Here is a 26,747-nt window from a genome sequence, read left to right as displayed (position 1 = left end):
ATTTTGTATCTTTAAAAAAGACATCTAAAACAAATACGGCAAAATGTTGACGTAAATAAAATTGCCATGGTGGATGATTATCTGCTCTATTATTTTCTGTTTGAAATATTTCATAATTTTAAAGTTTATAATTACTTTTTTTATGAAGTAAGACTACTGGGTGGGAACAAAATATCGCACTCTTAATTTCACGCATACCGAAAGGGAAAAGTATTTGGACAAGTGTGGCAGGAACATTCCTTCCCTGTATGTCAGAGTTTAGACCAGTGGGCTCTGCTTCATTTAAGTCCCACTGCGTGGCCATCCCCCCTGCCTGGTGTGTGTGCTGAGGAGCTTCCACCAACACTTTCCTTTTGGTGGCACTGTCCTTCTAGAGTGACTTGCCAAAGCAGCGATTCCCATGTCCTCCGAGTTCGGGAGCCTTGCCTGGTGGCAGAGCTGGCTTATAGAAGCCAGACCTTGCCTTTCCCACCCCATATCCCCTGTGGTCTTGCCTGAGCAGTCTGCTTACAAAAAGTTTATTAACTCTCCCTTCCAGAGGGGCCCATTGTCCCCTTTCGTTTGTCGCTATCTAACAGTTTATGCAAAGTATGCTGGGAGAGCCAAATGTGCGAGGCTTTAGGATTTACCTCCATGTGAGACAGTAGACAGTGCATTTATTTCCTAAGGTTGATTAATTTTAGAATAGTTTGGGGCTGATTTATCTGGTATTTTTTCTGTCCATTTTCCGTTTAGCTCATTCATTCACTCTGCGAATATTTTTGAAACTCATACTGGATGCTGGACACACAGAGATGAATTGGGTAAAATCCCACCGTCCACAGAGGTTGAGACACATGGGGGAAGCTCAACACCTGAGCAGACGGTCACCGTTCACTGCTTTTCTTCACACCTTACCCATGAATGAGTGAAGAAGGCAGTGAATGGATCTCAGATTTGTTGGTAAACAGCCCATAATGTTTAAAGGGGTATCTGTGGATGCCATTTACCCATGAACAGACCTAGGAAATTGCTTATCATGTAGTACCGTGTATTTGGGCATCATCATTGTGGAACTTAAAAAAGAAAACTCCTTGCAGGCTCAGTTACTTCTTCAATAAAATTCCTCCCCTGCTTTTGGGGAGCTCCTAGGAGAGGCAGTCCAGCCCCTACCCCCCACCGTGGTCAGCCAGGGTACCGTAGAGCACAGCACCTCGGTAGCAACTCTAGTTTGGGAGACTGGCCCGTTGGGAAGGTCATTCTTTGTAACTTTCAGAAGCTTTGCCTAAGTCTTTGCTTTCAACACTTGAGCTTGACAAAGTATGGCTAAGTTTGGTAAACGAGCATTAGAAAACCAACAGTAGCAGAATTATTAAAAATTTGTAGCCATTTCCCCCCAAACCTATTGGAAGAGAGTAGTTCAACCTTCTCTGCCAGAAAACCAGCACCATTGGTTTCTGCCCTTCTCACCATTCATGGTCCCATATTTTGACTGACTAACTTGACATGTTGTTTATTCAAAGCTGTGGATTAAATGCCACCCACTAATATGATTGGTGTGGACTTTGCTTGCCTGAGGCCAGCATCCTCAGACACTGGTGAAAATAGCTTCCTGCTGTCCAACAGAGCCTTAGTTAGCCAGCCTGCAAATCTAGCCTGATTGCTGTATTAATTTGTCTCCCCATTTCAGTGGGGAAAGGAAGCTTGGTCACAGGACTGTTTGCCTCTTGATCTCTCTCCCCTCAAGGGCAGGATACAGAGGGAAGGCAGTGATCCCAAACCTCACCTTTTCTGTTTCCTCTTTTGAGCTGGCTTCCTGTGGTTGCTGAAGAAAGTGAGAAGGATGTTTCTTCCATATCCTTTGTTCTTCAACAAACCCAGCATTAATTGATTTTAAGACTAATTGCTGGTTGAAAGGTTTAGTTCTTTTACTGGCTATAAACATGCCTGAAACCTTAAATTAAAATGCCTTCTTGTGAGGAGGAGGGCAGCTCTTAGTGTCTTAGACTTTGGAATGTGAAATCACCCAGATAGCATCTGCGGGGAATCGCAGGTCAGGTGTTGTATGATAAGTTATTAGGGGGCTAATGGCAAAGCCCTCGGAGCTCTCGGTTTGGATTATGATCAGATTCTCAGGATGCTTGGAGCTGACTAAGCATCACTACCCTTGCCATCTGATTCCTACTTTATTTGTAGCTAAAACCAGGGGACGTTCTCAGCAAGCAAACAGCAGTACCAAGCAGCTAGCTCCCTTTCTAACTGCTCCGGTGCCATCTGTTTTGCTCTCCGGGTGAGTCTGAAAAGTCATCTTCTATACTCTCTCTAATAACAATCCTCCGTCAGGTTCCCCAGGCCCATCTGGACGCTGCTAACGGCTTGCCCGCTCAGGGGCGGCACTCGGGCTACTGCCCTGTATCCGGAAACACTGATGCTGATTGCTGCCCAGCGGATTGTGGGTTTACTGGGGAGACGGTGGCTGCCCTTGCTAAAAAAAGCCCTTAAGAGACACCTGAGCCAGGTAGGCAGATGCTCTCACCACAGTGGCTGTGGCTGCCTCGGTGAGAAGCAGCCCACCGAGTGGAGGTGGCTTCTAAGAGCCCTACCCAAGCATGCTCAGAGCAGACACGCTCTCCTGACCATCTCTGTGACTTCCCAGGTGAGAGCACTCATCTTGTCCCCACTGTAGCTGGTACCCAAAGGCCACCCCTTGGGGGAACTGAGGGCAGTAACAAGCTGAGGCCTGGGCTTCTCATCTGTAAGTTACATTGACATTTCTAAGGGAAGGTCGCATGTCCCTTTCTCTTTTCCTAAGAATGGCAACCATCATAGCTCCTTCCTACCTTCTTACGTCTCCTCATTTAGACCAGTAGCCCTCAACCCCAGATGCACATTAGTACCCACTGGGTGGCTTTGTAGAGCATGACCAGTGTCTGGAACCCATTCCAGACCAGATGAATCAGAATCTCTGGGGGTGAGGCCAGGCAGAGGTACGTTTTACATTTTGTTGTAGACTGAGGGTTGGGAATTCCTGGTTTTGAGGCTATTTCTTTCTTTTAATCATTTGTCGAGTCCATCAGTCATAAATTAAACAGACATTTTGTCAATTACTATGTGATCGGATCATGCAGACTCTGGATATGCAAGAGTAACCAAGGACACAGCCCATGACATTATGGAACAGTCCTATGATGGGAGAATATGTGGTCCTACGTTGCCTTTAGGGGGAGGGCTGCAGGTCAGAAATGGATTTCTAGAACTGAAGAATGAGCAAGTGTTAGAAAGGAGGGCATTAGTCACAGGTGGAACGGAGAGCACAAATGAAGGCACGGGGTGACGCTCGAGGCACTGAGAGGACCTCAGTGCGGCTATAGGTCATGGGGTCTGAAGGGTGGTTCCATGTAGGAGGCATCGGTTGGGGGGGTGGGAGTGGAAGGTAACCACGAGGGCCCGTGTGGTCACACTAGAGGAGCTGGTCTTCACCTGCAGGCAATGCTGAACCAAGCAAACGATGTGATCAGATTTGCATTTGGGAAATAATCTGGCCTCTGTGAGGAGGGGCTGGAAGGGGTAAAGTTGAAGTCAGAGGTTGTTGGGTAAACCTGGACAGGTAATGGGGCAGGGGTCCAGGGACGAGTCAGTGAGAATGACATGAAGTAGAGGAAGGGACAGATATTCAAGAGGTGAGTGAACATCACACCACTCCTGAAAACTATAATCCTCAGAGCAAAGTTCCCAACTTTCATGAACATTCAGGTTCCTAAGCCCAGGTAGTTCCATTAGTTTGATCATTGCTACCTAGTTTTTCATCACTCACCAAAGACATAATGTAACCCAGAGTTGCATTACGGGCACAGTACAGATACGAAGTGTCCCGAGAACAGGCCTTGGCTATAAGCAGTTTGCATTCCAGACTCGAACTTGGGAGAAGTGAAACCAATGGACAGTCCCAGTCTACAGCGAACTGTTCTTATTCTCAGCTCTTGGGTACAAATCTTGGCTTTTAACGTGATGCATAACAAGCCTAGTATTTGCTGGGTTCGGAAATACCATCTTAGGGAGGAACAGTCACGGTGACCTCACTGTCCACGTCACACACAGCGCTGGCCTTTGGCCCAGAATTAAGTCATCATCAACCCCTCAGAGGGATGCCCACAGGAGCTCAGACCTCAGAGGGCTGTTAAGACCCACTGGAGCAACAGAGACAAGGAAAAGTTAAATAGCTTGCTGATTCTTATGATTACTGCATGCCAGGATTAGATCACATCCTCTGTGAAGTGCAGAGGCACTCTTTTGCCTTTATTAATGAACAAACTATTTCAAATTCATCTGGTGTAATTGAGGACATATGATGAGATCGAGGATGGGCTGGAGGTTGCACACCAGCTGAGCTGACCCTCTGTGATTTCAGAACACTTTCTGTTCAGTTGCATTAAGCCGACCCCAAGGGGCCCCGGAGAGCCAGACCCGTCAGCAGGGGACTGCACTGGTCAAACCCCAGTGGGAGGTATGGCAGGAGGGTGCAAAGGTGGGCCAAAGCATCTTCCAGTCCCTGAAACCATTCAGGGGGAGAGTTGAGAACACTGTTTAAAAAACCAACTCTTGGGCTTCCCTGGTGGCGCAGTGGTTGAGAGTCCGCCTGCCGATGTTCGTGCCCCGGTCCGGGAAGATCCCGCATGCGGCGGAACGGCTGGGCCCGTGAGCCATGGCCGCTGAGCCTGCGCGTCCAGAGCCTATGCTCCACAGTGGAAGAGGCCACAACAGTGAGAGGCCCGCGTACCGCAAAAAAAAAAAAAAAAAAAAAAAGAACATTCTTGGGAATAAAACTGATCCAGTCCTAAAGCCCAGCGATGAGAACTGTCCGCCATGAGTCATTTTAAAGCTGGACTGTGTTGGCATCTGTCTTCTCCAAGACAGCCTTTTCTCTCCATCATGAAGATAAATCCATTTAATGGGCACCATGGATTGGGGAAATTGCACTTTTTTGTAAGCGCTGACCCTCCTTTAGTGGTGTACTGCTGTGGCTTCTTCAGAAACCCTCCACTCAGCTTCAGATCAGCCCCTTCCAGCTCAGCTCTGGAAGGAAGCCCAGAATGCCCTCTGGAACCCTACAACACCATCTCAGAGCCGCAGATGTTATTCTTTAGGCTGTATAGAAGTATTCTTTGAAAACCCTGTTAACAGTCTTACAGTTCTGTTAAGGATGCATTTGTTTAATTCTACAGATGAAGGGTAGGAGCCTGAGAATCTTTGATGTTGAACATATGCATCATTACAGTCTGGAAGATACTGGCTAAGTCCCGTGGGCCACAATACAAATAAGAAACAGTGCCTCCTCTCCAGGGATTTACAGTCTAGATGGGGTGAAAGGTACACCAATCACTAACTTAACTGCTCTACAGTGATATGACAAGAATTGCTACAGAGGCCATACTGAAGGCTCAGAAGTGGTGCTGGAGGTCTGCTGAGATCAGAGGTTCTCACACTTGAGGGTGTATCTGAATCACCCGGAGCAGCTGTTGAAACACTGATTCCTAGCCCCACTCCTAGAGTTTCTCATTCAGTGGGTCTGGGGTGGGCCGAGGAGTTGAATTTCTAGCAATTTCCCAGGTGGTACAGATGTGGTCTGGGAATATTTTTATAGGAGAAACCTCTGACATAACTTCATTATCAGAAGGTAAGAGAACTCACATTTGTTGTGATTCTAGTATGTTCCATTTAATGTATCAGGTACTTTGCATGTAATACCTTGAATAGATTTTGCAACAGCCCTGCGAACTCTGTACTGTGCTTACATAGTAGCATGCATAGTAGTATGCGTGCTACTGTGTCAGTGCTTCCACTTTACATGAGCAAACTAAGGCTTGAGAAGGGGAACTCACGTTTGCTAAATATCTACAATGTACCTTAAAGGGTGTTAGGCTTCATCTCAGTAACAATAACCTGATGAATCCCAAATGATTTGTTCTCCCAGTTTAGAGATGATGCAAATGAGTCTGGGAGGGATTGAGTGTCTTGAGGAAGTCTGCAGCCTGGCTTCAAAATTGTGTGCGCTGAGCTCTAAAGGCTGTGAAACTATCCTGAACCCAGTACCCAACTGTTTGCTGAAAACTACCAACGTGGGCTCCAAAAGCATATTTTCTTTAATACCTGAGTCATGCACTGCCTACCTTCTGCCTTTGTTCTTGCCGGTCCCTCTGCCTGGATTCCCCTTTCCTCTTCCTTCACCTCATAACTCCCGTTCATCCTTCAAGTCCCAGCAACAATTTTGTCTCAACCATGTAGACTTTGCTGACATCCCTCCTTTCCCCAGCTGGACCAGGAATAAAGATTCCTTCGCATGTGTCCCAGCCTACTTTCTATTATTGAATCCCATCATACCTCCCCAAATCCTCTGATGATTTATCATTAGTAACAGAAGAAACAATCCACGGTTTTCATCTTAACCAGCAAAGCCATCCACCATCTGCCCAGCCTTACCTTGCAGCCCCACCTCATTCGTCCAACTAAACGAAACCACCAGCCACTCTTCCCCACCCAGAGCTGTAGTCTCCTCCTTCCGAGCCAAGGTTCATGCTGTTTCCCCCACCAAGACTGGCTCCTTCCCTGCACCTCTTTGTGTCCACATCTTGCTTCTCCTTAAGCCCCAGCCAAAGTCCCCGTGCCATACCCTCAGCCCGCTGGCCCTCGAGAGGGGCTCCGTAAGTATTTGGGGGATAAACACCTTGCCCCTGCTCCACTGTGACGTCACTTACTCTCTTGGGGGAGGCAAGTATGTGCGTGTCTTTCACTCTCCCAGACCGGGAGTTCATTCAGCACAAGCGCTCGCTCACAGGGCCTTGTACATTGTAGGTGCTCAAAAACAGTTGTTGAATAAATGGATGAACGATGCTGGATAAAGGTGTGGCTCTAAAGGCAGGGTCAAAGGTGACGAGACCACAAGCATGTGGGGGCTCAGAGGATCCGGAGCACATTTCAGTTAACAACGATGAAACCAGAGCGTACAGTTAGACCAACAGCATGCTCGCTTCTATTCAGGGATCCCCAGCACTTACACCCTTTAATCCGCTCTGAGGAGCCAAAAGGTTTTCTCCATTTGAAGTACAAGTGTCTTGTGAGACCGCCCCCCCAACTTCTTTTGTATTTAACGTGTGACGTTATTACAGCAAACATGTGCTGGGAAAACTCCAGAAACACACGGCTCAGACCACAGGCAAGGTTCGGACCTGGATTAAGTAATGTCAATACCAAATTCAGATTCTAAGAGTATGTTTTCTTTGAAAACACACTGTAAAGCACATGTTGTAATGAAGAAGTTTTAAGTTCATTGATTTGCTGATACCCCTGCAGCGCCATCTGTGGGTTTTTCAAACAGTGATTAAAGGTCAGATAATTTCCAAAGAGGACAGAGTTTAAGGATGGTGGTTGTGAGAGTCTTGATTTAAATCGCACGCATAGAGCATTAACAGAGACTTTACGCCATCAATTCTAATCTTGGTAGAAGCTACTTTGCAAAGGAATAGAAGACTAGTTGACCTGTCTGACTATTTTGTCCCTTCTTAAAAAAACAATGACATCTGCCGTGGGGGTCACTGTGCTTGGCACACGGAGTGACCATAGAACAATGGTCAATGGCCAGTGCCAAGCAAAACTGTGAAGTAGGTAAAACCAGTCTTTGGCTTCTGTATTATGCTGTATACCTACCACTTGCATCCCTTTCCCTAGGGCCAGGGCCCTCTAGACCTCGTCTCCCCTATCAACCTACTCTTAGGAAATGGGCTGTATTTTCTTCAAATTGAAGTGTAAATGATTGCTGGGGATTTAAAGAATTGTTCCACCTGTGGATGCCTACATCTAGCAGGGATCGAAGTCTTAAGCCAGAGAAATGGAACTCCAACTGGATTTTAAGCATAAGATATAAGTAGGAGCTACAAAGTTTCCCATACTTACATAGGGGATTATCATCATTTCCATGCAAAGGTACAACCATGAGCATATAAATGAATATGATTTTTTAAGTTATTTCTTATCAAAGCAGCTTTGTTTTTTCTATCCAACTTCCTTCTCCTATTTTTTCTCCAATCTGGGCAACCTCAGCCCCATAAGCTGGTACTCCTGCATACTTCATTGCATGTATTTGTTGAGATCTTTGGTTGAAAGTGACAAGAATCCCATTCAAACCATTTTAAGAAAAGAAAAAGGCTTATGTAACCAAACCAGCAAATGTCAGGGTCGAACTGACTTTGTGGTTGAATATGGCGTCACCATTAACACATTCTTTCACACACACACACACACACACACACACACACACACACACACACACACACACACTTTCTTCCATCTGATTCTACTGGCATTGGTCTCATTATCTTCCACTTTCCCAAATATTAAGGGACAGTCTTACAGGTCTCAGTTTGAGGGGAAAAGAACATGCTTCAGCTATGCCTCAAGTCAAGTCAGGAAAGTCTGGGGAAGGATGCTGATTGGTCAGTTCATGTCACATGCCCACTTACTAGCATGATCATTGTGTCTAGTCACATGTAGTCTGGTGACTGTCATCTCTGACACACCTTAAGAAACACATGAAGAAGGGGAATCACCGGGCCCTCTGGGCTTCTGTCTTCTTATCTATAAAACAAGGGAAGTGGAGATAGCTCTAAAACTCTCTCAGCATTAACCTGATTCTATTTTAAAATCGCTTCTTCATTTTTGGCATTCAAATGGCTATATCTTTGTCTCTCTTACGTGTCTTACCTCCCACCAGAAGGTCAAATAACATTAGGAGATGACAGTTACCTCCTCGGCTCAACTCAGAGTTTCTCTAAATGAGGAAAGGGGCAGCTCCTGTGGTGCCCCTCACATGAAACTGCAAAGTGTTATAATTCAGCCTGGACCAAATTTAGCCCCATTTATACTGCATGATATGAGATGGTAACAATCTCAAAATCTGTGAAGCATTCCAAATTTAGCATTTTGCCTGAGTAACTAAAGAAGCAGATCAGGTGGAAGGTCAACTGGAAATTTTCCTCTCTGCTGTTATGCTGGGGGCATGAAACAATGTTTATGTAACTGGTTCCAATTCAGATACAGCCCAGGTTCCAAGTGGCTAAGATGTGGTCATTTCCATATTATTTACCTATTTCCATACCACTGAACAGCCATTCTTTCTGCAAAATCCATGTGATGTCTTCTTCTCTGAAATACCTTCCCCCCCTGCCAGCAGTGTTCATCAGTCCACCTGCTCTGTCTCGTCCACACTCCTGCTGTCATATCTTTGTCCGTCCTGGCTCTCTTATTAGACCCTTCGTTCACATTAAGGCAAGGGCCTTAATGTCCCTTATACTGTCCACCCAGCATAGACACATGGTAAGCACTCAGCAACATTTGCTGTACTGACGTCACAAATAATGCTTCTCGAGCAGATTTTTGGTAATAGCTTCTATCAATACAGTCTGATTTATAGTAAGCTAATAACCAGTTGAGTTATACTGAAGAGAGCAGCCCAGCCATGGCCCTAGAAACTCCCATGAGTCAGTGGTCTGGAAGACAGTTGCCTTCATGCCTTGTATATCACTGTTATCACCAGCAACCTCTTCTTCACAGGGCAAGCATGGCACGCAGGTCCTCTGAGAATAGTGGTGCCTACTGGATAAAACAGATCCATAAGTGGATGATACAGATCTGTTATCCTTCACTGTTTCGTCTGCAGTTTCCCGAGATTCCTGCCATTAGATTTATTTCTTGTGATAAAGTATTGCTTCCCAGATAGCCCCTATGAAAATGCAAATAGGTTACCTAGTAGAGGGTATTCTTACTGTGGACATGGATTCCTAAAGGTCAGAAGCATATAAGGAAAAATGAGGGTTGATATCACTTGAAAATAGATAGACCTGTTTGTCTCGCAGCCACCAGTGGCTTATCTTACCCTTGGTTCAGCCATGTTCAGTTGACTAAAGGAAAATGCGGTTGACATGGGATTCCTGGTTACACGAGGACACTGCAAGCAATGTGTACGCAGATGACTAAAGAGTGAGGATATCGGGCATCCCTGAGCTGAGGGGACTCATGGGCTTGTGGGTTCCCCTGATGCTCAGGTTTTTCTGAAGGCATATTGGGTTTTGCTACCAAGGAGGACTGACTTTCTTGTTCAGCCTCCCGATGTCTCTAGACCCCAGCAGATCACTGGACAGCTCCTCACACGATAGGACTGCTATAGGAGAGACATACACTTGGAGAAAGCAACCTGCACCATCAGAGAGGGGGCAGCACCATTAAATAGAGCTCAGCAAGTGCAAGGAGCTGTCCCATGTTTGGAGGATATTTCAGCTGTCTAATATGTCCCAAGGTAGTGAGATTTTTCCCATCACCTGGCCATCAGGCAGGTTTGAAAGTTCTGAATTGCCTCAGTCTTTTCCGTGCTGTCAAACTGTTACTTCTATTACAATAACATTTCATGAAAGTGGCATTTTGGTGGGACTAGTCAGTGAACAATTACTGAAGTATCCACCATGCGTGAATCGTTGAATGAACAACTGATTAGAAGCCGTAGGAGCATACTGAGATCACATTTATAGTGACAGGAGAGGTACCCCAGGGCTGTTCAACACCCAGTGTATGCTCTGAACACCATACGGGTATCTTAGAATTCAACTAGGTATCTGTGACCTTGGACAAGTTCTCAGTCCTTCTCAGTCTCCATTTTCTTAACCTTTTTAAAAAAATTTGTATCTTATATTGGAGTATAGTTGATTTACAGTATTGTGTTGGTTTCAGGCATACAGCAAAGTGATATAATTATGCATAGTCATATACCTATTCTTTTTCAGATCCTTTTCCCACAGAGTACTGAGTCCATTTTTCTTATCTTTAAAATAGCGTTTAAAAACACCTACGCTGCTGTATCAGAAAGAGGATTAAATGAGGTGATGAACAGCAAAGTGCCTGGCACAGAACCTAGCACATAATTGAGGTGCATTTGTGATTTTTTCTTATTTGTAAGTTGCAAACAACCCAAAAATGGTGGTACGGGGTGCAGTATAATACAGTGTTTACAGTCCTAAGTTCCAATCTCAGCTCACTCACCTACCAATCAGCTGTATGATTTTGAACTAGTTAACTTAAGGTTTCGAAGCTTCAGTTTCTTCATATGGAAATGTAAAAGGTGATAATATCTACCTCGTGGATTTGAGTAGATTAAGAGGAGGAATATATATAAAGCACCTTCCTTAGTATCTGGCACATAGTAGGTACGTTATCAAGGGTAACAATTGTTGTTCTCATCTGTAATGTAAGATTAAAAAAAGCAGCAGCAAGATTACAGTCTCTTGGATGCCTCTGTGTGTTTTCTGGTCTTTTCCTGCTCTAGATATTCTGATGAAGATAAATCCACATTAATAGAGGCAATGGTTAATTGCCTCCTTGTGGGCTGGACCTGTTCTAAAGCAGAAAATTACCATATTCTTCTTTCTTGAGGTTTCCAATGGGATATATCTATTCTAATTCAGTAGACCTCTTTTTTTAGTGCCTGGCTCAAAGAGGCAATACCACATGCACATTTCCAAATACATCATTTGTATGAACACTCAGGCCTTAACTACATGGGGAAAGCAATCCAGGAGGGGGTGGGTGTGGGTATTATTTCACATTCACTTGAACCGGTGCCAACCAAACTTCCACAGTTAATTGTGTCTCAGCGATTTTCTCCTGGAAAAAAATAATGATTATGCAGACTTCTAGCTGTTGCTTGGACTTCTTTCGCTCTTGAATTTGCGTTGTTTACAGTCATGTAATATATCAAGCAAATGAATATGCATATATCCTCCCACCCCAAGTCTCCCACAGTCCCCCCCCCATTTCATAGTTAGTCAATCCACCTCCTTCCTTGCGGTTCCAGCGGTACAGGAGAAGATAGAAGCTGCACATCATGGTAGTTGACTCTTTGGAAAAGCACTCTCGAAGTTAGGGCTGAGAGTGCAAACTAAAGGGATCAGTGGGTAGGGAACCGTTATCTGTGGAAGACTTTTCTGAATGGGTAAGTTCAATCCCCAGGAAAATTATGGTCTTCCTTTAATCTCACAGGTAATGCAGGTGGTGAAGGAGCAGGTTATGAGAGCTCTTACAACCAAGCCTAGCTCCCTGGACCAGTTCAAGAGCAAACTGCAGAACCTGAGCTACACCGAGATCCTGAAAATCCGCCAGTCTGAGAGGATGAACCAGGAAGACTTCCAGTCTCGCCCGATTTTGTAAGTTACCCCTGACCCCTACCTCTCAAAGGCTCTGACGCACCATTTCTAGAGTGAAAGCTTATCACGCAGCTGGGCTGTATTGTGAGCTCTTTATGAAAGCCAGCAAAAGAGCTCTACTCAGTTCCTGAAGTCTCAGCAACTCCTTGAGAAAAGCTGGGCAGGGGTGGGCTAGGAGGAGATGGGGACAGGTGCTGGCAGAAGGATCTAAACCAAGAAGTGGCCCAGTTACTGACGAGTCCACCAAGAATTTGCAGCTGAAAAGTTTGAAACCTTCTGTAATACTTGGGACAACTTTGTTTTGCCCATGAAGCTATATTCTATGTAGCTACCCTTGAGTGGCAAGATGTTCTGCCCCAGCCAGAGTGAGACCTACCAATAATTAAAGTAATATGAACATTGAAGTATCATGAGTAGGAGGGAGGGAGAGCCAGCTTGAGAGGAAGAGAGAGACCCACTTTCTCCCTGCCCCGTTGGCTCTGCTTTGAGTCAGAACGTCTCATATGGCTATTGTGACTATCAACCCACAGGCCTAAGGTGGAGAATCAGGGGACCCCTTTTTTTTTTTTTTTTTTTTTTTGTGGTACACGGGCCTCTCACTGTTGTGGCCTCTCCCGCTGTGGAGCACAGGATCTGGACACGCAGGCTTAGTGGCCATGGCTCACGGGCCCGGCCGCTCCGTGGCATGTGGGATCTTCCCGGACCGGGGCACGAATCCGTGTCCCCTGCATCGGCAGGCGGACTCTCAACCACTGTGCCACCAGGGAAGTCCCCTGGGGGGGGACCCCTTTTTATAGGACTTTGTATCAGATGCACTTGCAACGGTTGTGTAATTTCATGAATCTCCATCTTTAAGATGTTCTGAACCTTGAACATGAACACTGTTTTAGACTATTTTGTTTGCTTTATCTTTCTTAGTATTGGCCTCTTTATCTTCCCTTGTTCTTTTCTAAGAGCTATGTCAGCGCTGTTACCTTTATCATTTATAAGGAAGGGAATAGGAAACAGGCTTGGGGGTAAGGAAGGTGTTTGACATTTATTCTTATTGTTCCCTCGGAAGGCTGGACACAGCTTCTTCTGAGCTTTCGATGAAGCCGTCTTACATCATAGGTGTCATGAAGTTCATCTTAAACCTTTCTCTGTGATTCTTTTTCTTTCTTCCCCCTTTCTGTTTCCTGCTTTCATATATTTGTGTTTAATGATTGGCAGTTTGCAAAGCACCTCCTCATGCTATTTCATTTCCTCACACCTGTGTGAGGTAGGCCAACCTTATTCCCATTTGAGGACCAGGATATAGTCTAGAGAAGGGAGGACCTTGTTGACAAGTGGAGAACCAGGACTTGAACTCCAGCCCACTGATCCCTTAGCTAATTCTTCATCTACCCTACCAGAGCTCCTTTGCCAAGTGCAAGACTAAGATGAAGTTTTAAAAAGTACACAGAAAAAACCATAGCCAAGCTATAGTGTCTACTTTGTGTTTGTTTTCAAGCCTTAAGAAGCACCATTAGAAGCTGCAGAGCAGAACTGCAGGCTTTAGTGGGGATGAAGTTAGGCAGCAGGGGAGGGGAAATGCTTCCTCAGGGTCTTTGGCTCGCATCTGCATTAAACTATACCCACACTGGGCAGCAGGCAGCTCTCATGAGAGGCAGAGCTGGGGTTTTGCTTTGGTCCTCAACTAGAAGTTAACAGCCCCATATACCAAGTAGAAAGAACTTCAAATAAATGACTCCTCCAAGATAGTGTTTCTTTCTTTTTTTTAATCTTTTTACTGAAGTATAGTTGATTTACAATGTTGTGTTAGTTTCACGTGTACAGCAAAGTGATTTAGTTTCAGATAGGTAGATAGATAATTTTTCAGATTCTTTTCCCTTATAGGTTACTACAGAATATTGAGAATAGTGCCCTGTGCTATACAGTAGGTCCTTGCTGGTTATCTGTTTCATACATAGCAGTGTTTATATGTTAATCCCAAACTCCTAATTTATCCCTCCCCTTCCCCCTTGGTAACCACAAGTTTGTTTTCTATGTCTGTGGGTCTATTTCTATTTTGTACATAAGTTCATTTATATCATTCTTTTTTTTTAGATTCCACGTATAAGTGATTTCATAAGATATTTGTCTTTCTCTGTTTGTCTAGCTTCACTTAGCATGATAACCTCTAGGTCCATCCATGTTGCTGCAAATGGTATTGTTTCATTTTGTTTACGGCTGAGTAGTATTCCATGGTATGTATATACCACATCTTCTTTATCCACTCCTCCATTGATGGCATTTAGCTGTGTCCTGGCTGTTGTCAACAGTGCTGCCGTGAACACTGGGGTGCATGCATCTTTTCAAATTATGGTTTTCTCCGGATATATGCCCAGGAGTGGGATTGCAGGATTACATGGTAGCTCTATTTTTTAACTTTTTAGGGAACCTCCATGCTGTTCTCCCTAGTGGCTGCACCAATTTACATTCCCACTAACGGTGTAGGAGGGTTCCCTTTTCTCCACACCCTTTCCAGCACTTATTATTTGTAGATTTTTTGATGATGGCCATTCTGACCAATGTGAGGTGATACCTGATGCAGTTTCTGTCTTGCAAGGAGGGACAGTGGCGCCTTGCCCCATCCCAGGGCCTACAATACTAAAATGTTGGATATAATAATGTCTGTTTCAGCAGATGTGTGAACACAAGGAGTTTTATTGTGCTTTTGACAACAATTCTTAAAACCTAAAGGGAGACTTGAGGGACCACTTCAGTTAAGGCCAAGCGATTCTAAATTAACGTTTGACCGTGACTTTGTTCCAAGTAAGACTGTTAACTGCTTGTCAAGTATGAAAACTTTGCTCCTGCTTTGGCTTCATAACTTTACTTCCCAAGGCTCTGCCTGTGACATTCTGAAGTCTCTTTTCCCTTTATTATAAGAAACTCTTACATTACGCTTATTATTTAGAGAGAAGCAATGGAAATATTAAGGAAATCTCCTGTTATACGTAACTTCGGCATCATCACTCGGCCACAGGACTGAAAAGCACCACGGTCCACCGGAGCTCTGGGTATAGTTGCAGTAAAGTCACAAAGACTTGTCAGAGCTACAGCATTTCACGGGGGAGGCCATGAACCAGCCTGGTCGTTATCCCAGAGCCCTTAAAACAGGCAGGAGGGTACCAGCCTCCAGCTTCTTCTCCAGCGATGCTCTGTCTGTTAGAATGATCTGCTAGACAGGAGCTCACCGTGGGGTTAGATGAAGTCCAAATGCTGTCACAGTGGCTTATAGGATAAGCCCGAGTCAAGAAAGAAAAGGCATAGACCATGTACGATAGTCTTCAGTCATTCATTTAACAAATGTGTATTGAGTGACTCCTACCTGCCAGGCCCAGCCTGAGGTGCTGGGACGGGCAGAGAACCAGACCCTTGGCCGTCCCTGTGCCAGACTTCGAAGCTGGGGTCTGGAGGGATTATCAGGGACTGTGCTCAGGGCCAGGTGGGAGGAAGCACAGGCGGGGGGGTTGTCACTAGAGCACACAGGAAACACATCTAACTCAAGCTTGGGGGTGAGGATATTCAAATTTTAGAACTGAAGAGCATCTTTAAGGTCATCCCGTTCAAGCTTTTCATTTTGCAGACGGGGCAGTGGCTCGGCTGGGGCTTGCCTGCTGGCGCGGAGCCCCGCCGGCTGCCCTTCCCCGTCACCTGGCTGCTGCACGCAGCACGGAGGCAAATCTCAGCGCCATGAAGATCCCTTGGGCATGTGTCTTGTTTTTATAAAACGTTTATATTTCCTGAGAAGGAAAATGCAAACTGCAAGTGACCAAATATTTTGGGAGACTGTGTATTCAGTGGGTTGAAGAAACTCTTATTTCTTAGCTCTTGACTTATTATTTCAGAAGGAGGTATTTGTTATTTTCTACTTAGTGTGACTTTATGGGAAGGATAAGTCCATCCACACAATTAATCCGAGTTCATGGATATAAAAAGTTTGAATAGTCCCAAAATAGGTCATTTACGATGATGTTGGAGGAAGGGGAGCTGCAGGGACAAACACCAGGGAAGCAGAGAAGCAAAATGTGGAAAATCCAGACCCAGGAGCTAACAGACCTAGGACCAGATTCCAAGGCCATTATTTGCAAATGTGGCTCTTTAGTCAAGTTCTGTCACCCATTCTAAACCTGTTTTTCTTACGTCTAAAAGTGAAGATGATAAAAGTGTCCACATCGTTGGATTGTTAGGAGGACTCAATGAAATAGTGCATGAAAAGCCCTTAGCACATGCCCCGCACATAACATCCACTCAGAGAAATGGTCACCCTTATTACGAGCTGATAACCAGAATTTAACAAGTGTCACAGTGTCAATATGTAAATGGTAAAACTGACACTGTGAATATATTTGTTTATACCTCATCTTATCTCAGAATGTACAGTAAAAGTAGGTGAGAAAGAAACAGTAAAAGCAAATAGAGCCAGAAATAAGGCTAGTGCCTATCCTGCAAACCTGCATCCTTGCTAAAGATTGGCCACAAGCTTTGCTCACGGCTCTCGTAGCTAAAGCCAGTGTTCAGTGCACTTGACAAACACTTATCAAGTACCTGCCACTTGCCAGGTACTGTTCTGTGTGTTGATAATTCAGCAGTGAAGAGAACAGATACAATTATCACCCTTGTAGTGATTATATTTAAATGGGGAGAAATAGATGATAAACATGGTAAATAAGATTGTAGCATGTTAAAAGAGGATACAGGAGCGCTCGCTTCAGCAGCACATATACTAAAATTGGAATAATACAGAGAAGATTAGAATGGCCCCTGTGCAAGGATGCGTGAAGTGTTCCATATTTTCAGTAGGTGCAAACCATGACATATAGAGTGGCTGAACAACAAGGTCCTATTGTATAGCACAGGGAACTATATTCAATATCCCATAATAAACCATAATGGAAAAGAATATGAAAAAGAATATATAATGAACAGCAGAAATTAACACAACATTGTAAATCAACTGTACATCAATAAAATAATTTTTTTTTCAAGAGGATACAGGAAATAAAAAGCAGAATAAGGGCAATGGAGAGTTTGTGATTTTAAATAAAGTGGCAAGAGTAGATCTCTCTAGTTGGCACGGTGACATTTGAGTAAAGATGTGTAAAGGACTAAGGGAGCAGGCTATGTGTGTATGTGGGAGAAACGATTTCCAGCAGAGAGGATCACCAGTGCAAAGGCCCTGAGGTCAGAGTAGGTCTGGGCACTCAGTTAGTAACAAGGAGGCAAGTGTGGTTGGAGCAGAGCAAGCAATAGGAGGCAAGGCCAGAAAGGTAGCCAGGAGCCTGAATTTGTGGGACCTTGTTGGGGAACCATTGGCGCAGGGGACTGGTGTGCTCTGACTTGGGTTTTTAATGATCTCTCTTGCTGTTGTATGGAGAATAGACTCCAAGGAGGCAAGTTTGGAAGCCGAGAGGTCAGGGAGGAAGTTATTTCAATAATCCAAGCAAGAGGTGATGAGAAGTGATTAGAGTCTCTACCGTAGATTATATAGATTTTGAAGATAAGAAGCAAAGGTATTTACTGATCAATTAGATGAAGGGTATAAGAGAAGGATGAACTCAGATTTGGGGCCTGAACAACCAAAGGACAGAGTGAGTGGAGCAGGCTTGGACAAGGGGATCAAGAGTCTAGTTTTGGACCTGTCAAGTTTGAGGCATATGCGAGATATCCAAATAGACAGCTGGATTGATGAGTTTGGAGTTTGGCCGAGAGGTCTAGGTCAGAATAATAAATTTGGATGTAGTCAGCAGAAAGTTGGTGTTTAAAGTCATGAGTCTGAAATATAAAGACCAGAAGAGGTGCAAGGAATGACCTTGGGGACCCTGTAGTAAGACAGAAACAGATCAATTTCTATGAAATAGACAGTGACTCAGCCCAGAGTCTCCCCAGAGCCCTTGTAGATCAGGGATTGGCAAACTATAGCTCTTAGGCCAAAATGGCCCACTATCCGTTTTTGTAAATAGAGCTTTATTGGAACACAGCCACGCTCCTTTGTCCGCATGCTGTCATCTGCTTTCACTCTACCATGGCAGAGCTCAGTAGCTGCAACGGAGTGTATGACCCACAAAGTCTGGAACATTTACCATCTGGCCTTTTACAGAAAAAGTTTGCCAGCCTCTGTTCTAGATGAACACCAGATGGCAGCTCGGCAGGGCAGACCCCAGGTCCGGGAAGGAGTCTCACTAGTCTAGTGGTGCTGTCTGTCCTCTGCACATGGCACCGGCCTCATTGGGCCTGGACTTGGGATTCTCTTCAGGAAAAAGTGTTAGAATTTGAGTTGCTCTTCACACACTCATTTATTCTCCCTCCTTTAATCTTTCTCCTTTTATTTATTTACAGGGCTTTTAGATAGAATTAGGGGAATATTTATCAAAGCAAAGCCAGTGAACCCATGACCTTGACCTCATTAGCCCCAAGCTGAGGATTTCAACACCCACTTCCAGCCCATGGTTACTACCTGGATTACCCTAGAGGTCATATCTCATTCACAGAGACACCATATAGGGATTACATATGTTTTCCTAATATGAGTGAATTTGGTAACTACTGAATCCATTTGCAGGGAAAGAAGAGGATGTAACTTAGGGGAAAAAAAAAAAAAACCTGTTCCATTTCCCACATTGCCTAATCATGTTTTGGAGTCCTTTGGGTTCATAACAAGAAAAGGTAACTCTTGTAGCAGCAGATCCACTTATTCTGATAGTCTGTCTCCGAAGATGGTTCATAATGGAGTGTGTCCTGATGAGCACATCAGGGTCTTACACTAAAAATCATAAATCGTCAAGTTCTTTCCGTTATTTCCTCCTTTTGGCCCTTGTCTCTGCATCTTCATCTCCATTTTAATAACTAAACTCTAGCCTAGTAAAACTATTATTTAAAGATACATCTCTAACCTCAGACTTGATGAAATTCAGATTCTCTCTCCCATGATTTCCCCGTCGCCCCAACTCGGAAGCCAGGAGTGGTGATTAATTGTTCTGTGCGACTGCCCTGGCAATTCCCCACCTTCTTCTCCGTTCGGAGCAGGGTTCATCAAAGCTGCAATTTGCTGAGTCCATTCTACAAAAGCTGAATGCTGATAATAGATAGTTTTAGTGATCTGAAAGCCTCAGATGAGACCCTGTGAGACCCACACTGGAAAAGCAAATGCAAGTAAAGCAAAGGCACCAGGCTGTACCTCTGGGGCTGAATCTTCACGTTAGGCTTTATAAATAGTCAGTTGGAACAGTATCAAATGACAGGGAATTTGAGGCCATTTAAGTGCAAAATATGTATTAACAGCTTTCTAGAATACCTTGTTAGATGGCCAGATCCTTTTATATCACTTTTTATTCTTTTTTTTTTTTCTCATGGGTAAATAGATGCAGTTTGCACAAGAAACACTTGAGTTTGTACCCCTATTCAGGGCTTCACCTCTGTAAATTCGTTCCCGTCTGTGAGATGGGAATGATGATATTAATACCTGTTCCCAAAAGTTGGCGTTTTTGTAGTGGGGAGGAGGGAAGGGGTGTTAAATGAGCTAAAATTGCATGGTACATACTATCTGGCTCATAGCACACACGTACCGAGTGTCTGTGCCTTCCGCACCTGGAAACAGAACACCATGTTAAGACAGATTGCCTGCAATCCAGAGCAAGCCCAGAGTCAAGGCTGAAGCTGACAAAAATGTGAGCCTTGACTACAGTGTAATATGGGCACCAGGAATAGTTGGCTTGAGGAAAGAAGAGAATATTATCAAAGCTTCAGTAACACCTTGCATTCCTGCCCAATGCTTACAGCTAACTTACACTCACACTGTCTCCTTTGGGACAGGAAAGATTCTTATTCCCATTTTACAGATGAGGAAACTGAGACTTACAGGAGCTACCTGAAATGCCAATCATGGGCAGAGCCTAGACTGAAGTCGTATCCTTCTGAGTTTGGGTCAGTGCTTTCAACACTGCTCTGAGGGCTGGACTCTGGGTCTCTCTATACATCCTCAAGTAGAACAACTCTAGCTTTACTAGACTCAAATGCTAGGGCACTACATAAAATTTCACACGATAAAAAATCTCTGCTCTTGAAATAAAAGATTTAAAACCCATTGCACTCTATTATCATATCTTTACAGCATAGTGCATCTAAACCTAAATTACATTGTATTACCCTGAGACAAGATGCAAATAAGCCTTCATTTATCCTCTCATTATCCCAATCTCTGTGGGCTACAATCTGGGTCAATGTGTTGTTCCCAGTTGTAAGTGACAGAATCCAAAGCAAAATGTGGTCCTGTACTTTGCCCAATACTGTGTTTGCTGTGGTGGCAGATCACAGATGCAGTCTAGGGGTTTATCTGCTGTAAGGGGGCAGAACATGACCAGAGAGTCATTGTCTCAGCAGAGCTGAGTGAATTTTCACATAAGTTTATATCTGTGGCTTTGTAAAACAAGAGAAGAAATTTCTCAGGAGACCTTGGTCTAGAAAAACGTCACTGAAGTGATTGGTGCTCTTGTGGGTATCTGTAAATGTCAGAGAACCTCTTTCCACGGATGCTTAATAAATGATTCTCTGAAGCACCCACTTGGGAGTATCGGGTTGTTCATGAAAAGTTGCAGCTTGCACTCGCCTGCCCCGTCTGCCCACGGTGCCCTTTCAGCCAAGTGCTGTCCTCAAGGCGTGCTGTGGAATATGTGTTTATCCTTTCACAGGGAACTAAAGGAGAAGATTCAGCCAGAAATCTTGGAGTTGATCAAACAACAACGCCTGAACCGCCTCGTGGAAGGGACCTGCTTTAGGAAACTCAACTGCCGGCGGAGGCAAGGTATTGTTTGGGGCCACTCCAGACCCAGCAAGGAAGAACAGTGGCCTGCCCCCTGCGGAATCACACGGGCATGGGTGTTGGTTTAAGGGTAGGCTGTGCAGCCTTGTACTCAGGACAGGACTAGCAGTCCAGGTAAGTTCTGATTTCCCATGTATACCCAGGGAGAATCAAAATCTAGAATCACCAGGAGACCTGTGGAACTGAAGAGCCACCTGGGCCATTTCGTGCCTCAAGTCTGCCAGTAGTGGTTCAACAACAGCTGACGTTATTGAGAGCTTACCATCTGCCAGGCTCTCACTTTACCTATGTTAATGAAGCTCATCTTCCCGGTAACCCTATGAAGTAGCTACCGTGATTACGCCCACTTTACAGATAGGGAAAGTAAGGCAGTGAGGTGCGAAGTAACTTGCTCAAAGTCACAGAAGAGCAGGGATTTATACTCCAGCAGCTCTATGGCGCTAACTTTTAATGATTCACTATGCTATCAGGAGAGCTGGCACCCACTGTTGGATTGGATCTTGAAATTTTCAGCATGGATGGCCCTTATTTTCAAATCCCCATACTGATTCTCTTCCAAGTCAGAATTATTTTATTTGTAGATACAAGTAACAGTGAACCAAGGTGGGATAGAATCAATTTTCATAATCTTGTAAGACAAATTTCTGAACTGTCTCTATAAACTTTAATCCCAAAATATCCAGTTCAAATGGATGCCATTAGACTAGCTCCAATAGGTGGAAAGAATTTCCAGCTGTTTCTTAGCCAGGGAGGTAAAGTCCCTTGATTGCTTTCTTGACATACTGCTCATTGCGAAGTACTCATATCATACTGTCCTGGAAACAAATAGAAAATAAAATTGAAAGATAAGATTTGGGGAGAGGTGACGAGATTGGGGAACAGTCAGGAACAAGCATAAGCATTAGCAACTGTACCAAGAACAAGCATCAGTTATGGCCCCAGAGAAACCCTGGCAGATATTTTTGAAACCCGATGGATGCCCTGCTCAGACACAGACCTCGCCCACTAATGACAAACATCACTTCGTGTTTATGCTGAGCCCATCCTCCCGGCCATTTACTTTTAATGGCTTTGCGCTGAATATTGAGTAAATTCAACGTATTTCGAATGTAAGCATTAAAAATCATATTAAGCAATGTCCAAAGGCAGAACTTCCTTGACAAATGAAAATGCAGGTTATTCCCAGAGGATAAGAAACCATGACAATGGGTATATGCCCAGTAGTGGGATTGCTGGGTCATATGGTAGTTCTATTTGTAGTTTTTTAAGGAACCTCCATACTGTTCTCCATAGTGGCTGTACCAATTCACATTCCCACCAGCAGTGCAAGAAAACCATAATTCAAAAAGAGTCATGTACCAAAATGTTCATTGCAGCTCTATTTGCAATAGCCCGGAGGTGGAACCAACCTAAGTGCCCATCATCGGATGAATGGATAAAGAAGATGTGGCACATATATACAATGGAATATTACTCAGCCATAAAAAGAAACGAAATTGAGTTATTTGTAGTGAGGTGGATGGACCTAGAGTCTGTCATACAGAGTGACGTAAGTCAGAAAGAGAAAGACAAATACCGTATGCTAACACATATATATGGAATTTAAGAAAAAAAAATGTCATGAAGCACCTAGGGGTAAGAAGGAATAAAGATACAGACCTACTAGAGATCGGACTTGAGGATATGGGGAGGGGGAAGGGTGAGCTGTGACAAAGGAGAGAGGCATGGACATGTATACACTAACAAACGTAAGGTAGATAGCTAGTGGGAAGCAGCCGCATAGCACAGGGAGATCAGCTCCGTGCTTTGTGACCGCCCGGAGGGGTAGGATAGGGAGGGTGGGTGGGAGGGAAATGCAAGAGGGAAGAGATATGGGAACATATGTATATGTATAACTGATTCACTTTGTTATAAAGCAGAAACTAACATACCATTGTAAAGCAATCATACCCCAATAAAGATGTAAAAAAAAAAAAGAAAATAAACCATGACAATGAGCTTCAGGCTGGGCCTTGGGGGAGGACAAATGGGCAGAGTAAGAAAGGGCTGAGTTACAGCTGGGACTGACAAAGGCTCACGTCAGGAAGAAGGAACTCACCTCCCCCATTCAGCCGTTGGAGGACTGGTTCACCCCCTCTTTCCTCACTGCATTCCTTGCATTTGGGCACCATCATCAGAGTGAATGCTGTTCTAAGGAGATAGTGTGGCACAGTGAGGAAGACAAGAGCCCTGGAGCCAGATGAAGTGGGTACCTTCCTACCTCTGTCCCTGTCCAGCTCTGTGACCTTGAGCAGTTTCCCCATCAAAAATGGGGTTAACAATGCCTGTCTCCTAAAGTTATTGTGAGGAAGAAAAGTGCTCATGAATGCAGCTCTTAGAAAGCAGCTTTAAACAAAGGGGGTGGTAGCTACTGTTTTATTCTGGATGATCCTGTAGAAAAGAACAATGAGCTGGGGGTGAGTAGACTTGGTTCTTGGTACTTACAGAGTTAACCACCTGGGTGTTTATATGCAGAACACGTGACCTCTCAGGGCCACAGTTTCTCATCTGTTAAGTGGGAGAATAGGACTAGATGATCTATTAGTTCAGTCAGCCAGATTGCCTGCTGTATGCTCTGATCTCCTCATTGCCTTTGGCAAAATCAATATTCAGGATATATTGCCCACGTAAGGTGATTTATAAAGTTTTTATTTACCCGATATTGGGCAAAAGGCACAGAAGTGGGGGGAGGAGAGAGGTGGCAAATAGACACATGCCACCAAATGCCTCCGCTCATGCCTAGCTAGAATCCTTCGGAACCTAATTCAGAGAACGCAATTTGACCTTCCAGTCTACTCCACCACGAGACTTCCCTTTCTAGGCTGAAATGGGTAGATTCTACTTGAATAATCCTGATTCTAGATGTCATAATTACAGTTTTTTGGCTAAAGAAGTGTTAGTCCCAAATATGCCACTTTTTCCAGTTTTCTAAAAATGAATTACCTACTGAACAAAAAATATTAGCATCTAGATTATAAATTTATTAGTTAAACTCCCTAGGGAGCACGACCATCTGTGTTTAGTATAAAATCATCCTTCCAAGTGAAGGAAGGCTTTTTGGTGTTTGGTAAATTGATCTAAAACCTGGTGACTAGCTCTGTGTGCTTAAAAATAGGGATTCAAAGCAGACTGTGCTGAAATTGGTTTCCTATCACCCCATCAAAACATTCCATTTAGATTTACCCACATTAGTGAGGACATGATGGAAAATCATTTTAATCCCTTGGAGAAAGGTGAGATCTCAGACAGGAACAGCCACGAGCCATCCCTGGTTAAAGAGCAAGCACATACGCAAAGGGCCCGTGCGTGACCACACTCCCTCTAAACTTGTCCAACGGTGAGTCAAACACAGATGAGTGGATTTAAGTATTAACTTTACAGGGGAAAATAGGAAAGAGCTTCCTGTCTCACAGAACTGGAAAGAAGAGGAGCAGATGTAGAGCCCCTTAGTGTGCCACGTTTGGCTAGAAGGCCCCTGAGTTGCTACTTGCCCATCATTCTACCTGCCTCATTTGCAACTCTGCTACTTGGTTAGTCCAATATAGTTATATACAAATCTGGATTTCTGGGAATTCTGACCACAGTAGAACTGAGAGGCAGTAAATCATGGGAGACACACCAAACTGCGTTCAAGTCCCTGCCTCCCCACCCCCTAGCTGGGTAGCCTTGGACAACCTAATAAATCTCTCTGTGCTTCTGTTTCCTGATCTGTCAAGTGGGGATGATGTCAGTTCCTACATCGAATCATTGCAAGGGTTAAATAAAATCATGCCTCTATAGCACTTGGTGCTCAGCACATGGTCAAACATTCATTAATGGTATTTAGTATTAAGTTTAGCTTACAGTTACTTAGAATATAGGTTTTTAAACACAGGCCATAGAGTGGCAATGGCTGTCACATACTTGCTTCACTCTGTCCCGCATTCTCTATGGAATGTGAAAGGCTCTTGTTCACAATCCTTCATAATGAGATTGCCTTGCTTCCGTGTTTCCTGAACTTCTCAAGAGAGTTAAGATGAAATCCCACAAGTTGTCTATGTTCGAGCTGTTATATGCTTCATGAGAATCTACAGGCTCAGGAACTGCCTCCTATTTTCCTTTCTTTTCAGAGATTAGGGTCTTTCAGAATCACTTGCATTGAATAGTCTTGATAAGAGCCCAGGGCTACACACTGGAGTATCATTTTCAAGAAATGATAGTATGAAACTTTTGCTTCTTGTTGAAGACAGTGTCCATTTTGTTGACCAGTATCCCTTCTCTAAGCATTAACATGACAAACTTAATCTGAAACCCACTGGTGAGTGAAACGTGTCCCCAGAGGAGTTGGCATGTTCCTGCGCCGAGGCCAAGGGCGGTGTACCTGCCGTGTTCTTTCAGCTCGCTCAGAAGACCTAGAGCCGAATGGTACGTTCAGGCCATTTCAGTAACCATGTGAACCCTTTTGGGGAGCAGGTTGTTTCTTCCTCTTTGATTGAAATTTTCTTTTAGTATTTAATTAAACCTTATCATAACTCATTTTTACCAAAAGGCAGGTATAAGTAAATGTGTTTTTTCAAAAGAAGAGAAGCCAGATTATTTTCAGAAAAAAATCACTTTGCAATAGATGAAAATAACAGATAATCATTGTTCTCAAAAGGCGGAGGGACCAGAGCTTCCCTGGTGGCGCAGTGGTTGAGAGTCCGCCTGCCGATGCAGGGGACACGGGTTCGTGCCCCGGTTGGGGAAGATCCCACATGCCGCGGAGCGGGTAGGCCCGTGAGCCATGGCCGCTGAGCCTGCGTGTCCGGGGCCTGTGCTCTGCCACGGGAGAGGCCACAATAGTGAGAGGCCTGCATACTGCAAAAAAAAAAAAAATTAAAAAAAAAGGTGGAGGGACCAGTAATATGAATGAGAGGGGTTACCATTGACTAGAAGATTAGGAAGGCACTAATATTTGAGAGCCAGCTCTGTGGAAGGTGCATGATGGGTACTCTATATATGTTTTACTCATATAATTATTCGTGTTACTTAACAAAGGAACCATAGGGGTCCCTAAGGTTTTTATAATTTGGCCAAGACTCCATAGCTGATGTGTCAAGACCAGGTGTGTAACTCAGGTCTGTGTGACTCCAAAGTATCAGTTAGGCCAAACCATCTTTAAAATGACTCGGGGGCTCTGGAGTTAATCTTTTGCTATGAAAGGAGAGTCTCCAGGGAGACAGAATTCTGAATCAAAACAAGAGTTTCTCGTTCTGAAAAATGTTCAGTGAAGTGAGGAAGATTTGAAAGGCGGAATGACCTTCATTCTGTATCCGTAGTTGTTGTCTTCCTTTACTGAACCAACAGAGATATCTTCTATCTCATCACCTGGAAGATGACATTTCCCTTTAAAAGCATTGCTGGGGTTCCTCATGTTTTGTGACTTGGAAACGTTTGACCCTAGGCAGGAAGCAGACCTTCCCCTGAGCACGCTGAAGATTTCGCACATTTTAGGTTAACCTAAGAAAGACCCAAAGTCCTAGTGGAAGTGCCCTAAGATTTCACTTTAGTAAAGGCCGCCTGTCTTCCAAACACAGGACTTTCAGGGCCCCCTGGGCCAGCAGCCAGCTGCCAACTGTGGGCTTTGCGCACAAGACAAAGATGTCCCCCTGAGTCCATGGCAGAGT

At 44.3% G+C, this 26,747-nt stretch overlaps 1 protein-coding gene and 1 long non-coding RNA gene across 11 annotated transcripts in view; one reads left to right on the top strand and one right to left on the bottom strand.

The window, feature by feature from the left end:
* ELMO1 (engulfment and cell motility 1) overlaps positions 1–26,747 on the top strand; it is a 777,407-nt gene that overhangs the window by 714,161 nt on the left and 36,499 nt on the right. For all 10 annotated transcript variants that reach the window (XM_079930925.1, XM_079930920.1, XM_079930924.1 and 7 more), the window contains 2 exons: positions 12,058–12,221; positions 20,933–21,045. In XM_079930925.1, the coding sequence (XP_079787051.1) occupies positions 12,058–12,221; positions 20,933–21,045 (277 nt within the window). The remainder of the gene's footprint in view (positions 1–12,057; positions 12,222–20,932; positions 21,046–26,747) is intronic.
* The window catches only part of LOC307191150, a 42,226-nt gene continuing 36,628 nt past the window's right edge, over positions 21,150–26,747 (bottom strand). Inside the window, exons 2-3 of the long non-coding RNA XR_013829624.1 lie at positions 23,162–23,253; positions 21,150–21,878 (exon numbers count right to left, since the gene is read on the bottom strand). This is a non-coding gene — a long non-coding RNA (uncharacterized lncRNA). The remainder of the gene's footprint in view (positions 21,879–23,161; positions 23,254–26,747) is intronic.

The sequence above is a fragment of the Stenella coeruleoalba genome (assembly GCF_951394435.1).
Source record: "Stenella coeruleoalba genome assembly, chromosome: 9".
NCBI lineage: Eukaryota > Metazoa > Chordata > Mammalia > Artiodactyla > Delphinidae > Stenella > Stenella coeruleoalba.
This window is presented reverse-complemented; position numbering and strand designations above follow the sequence as displayed.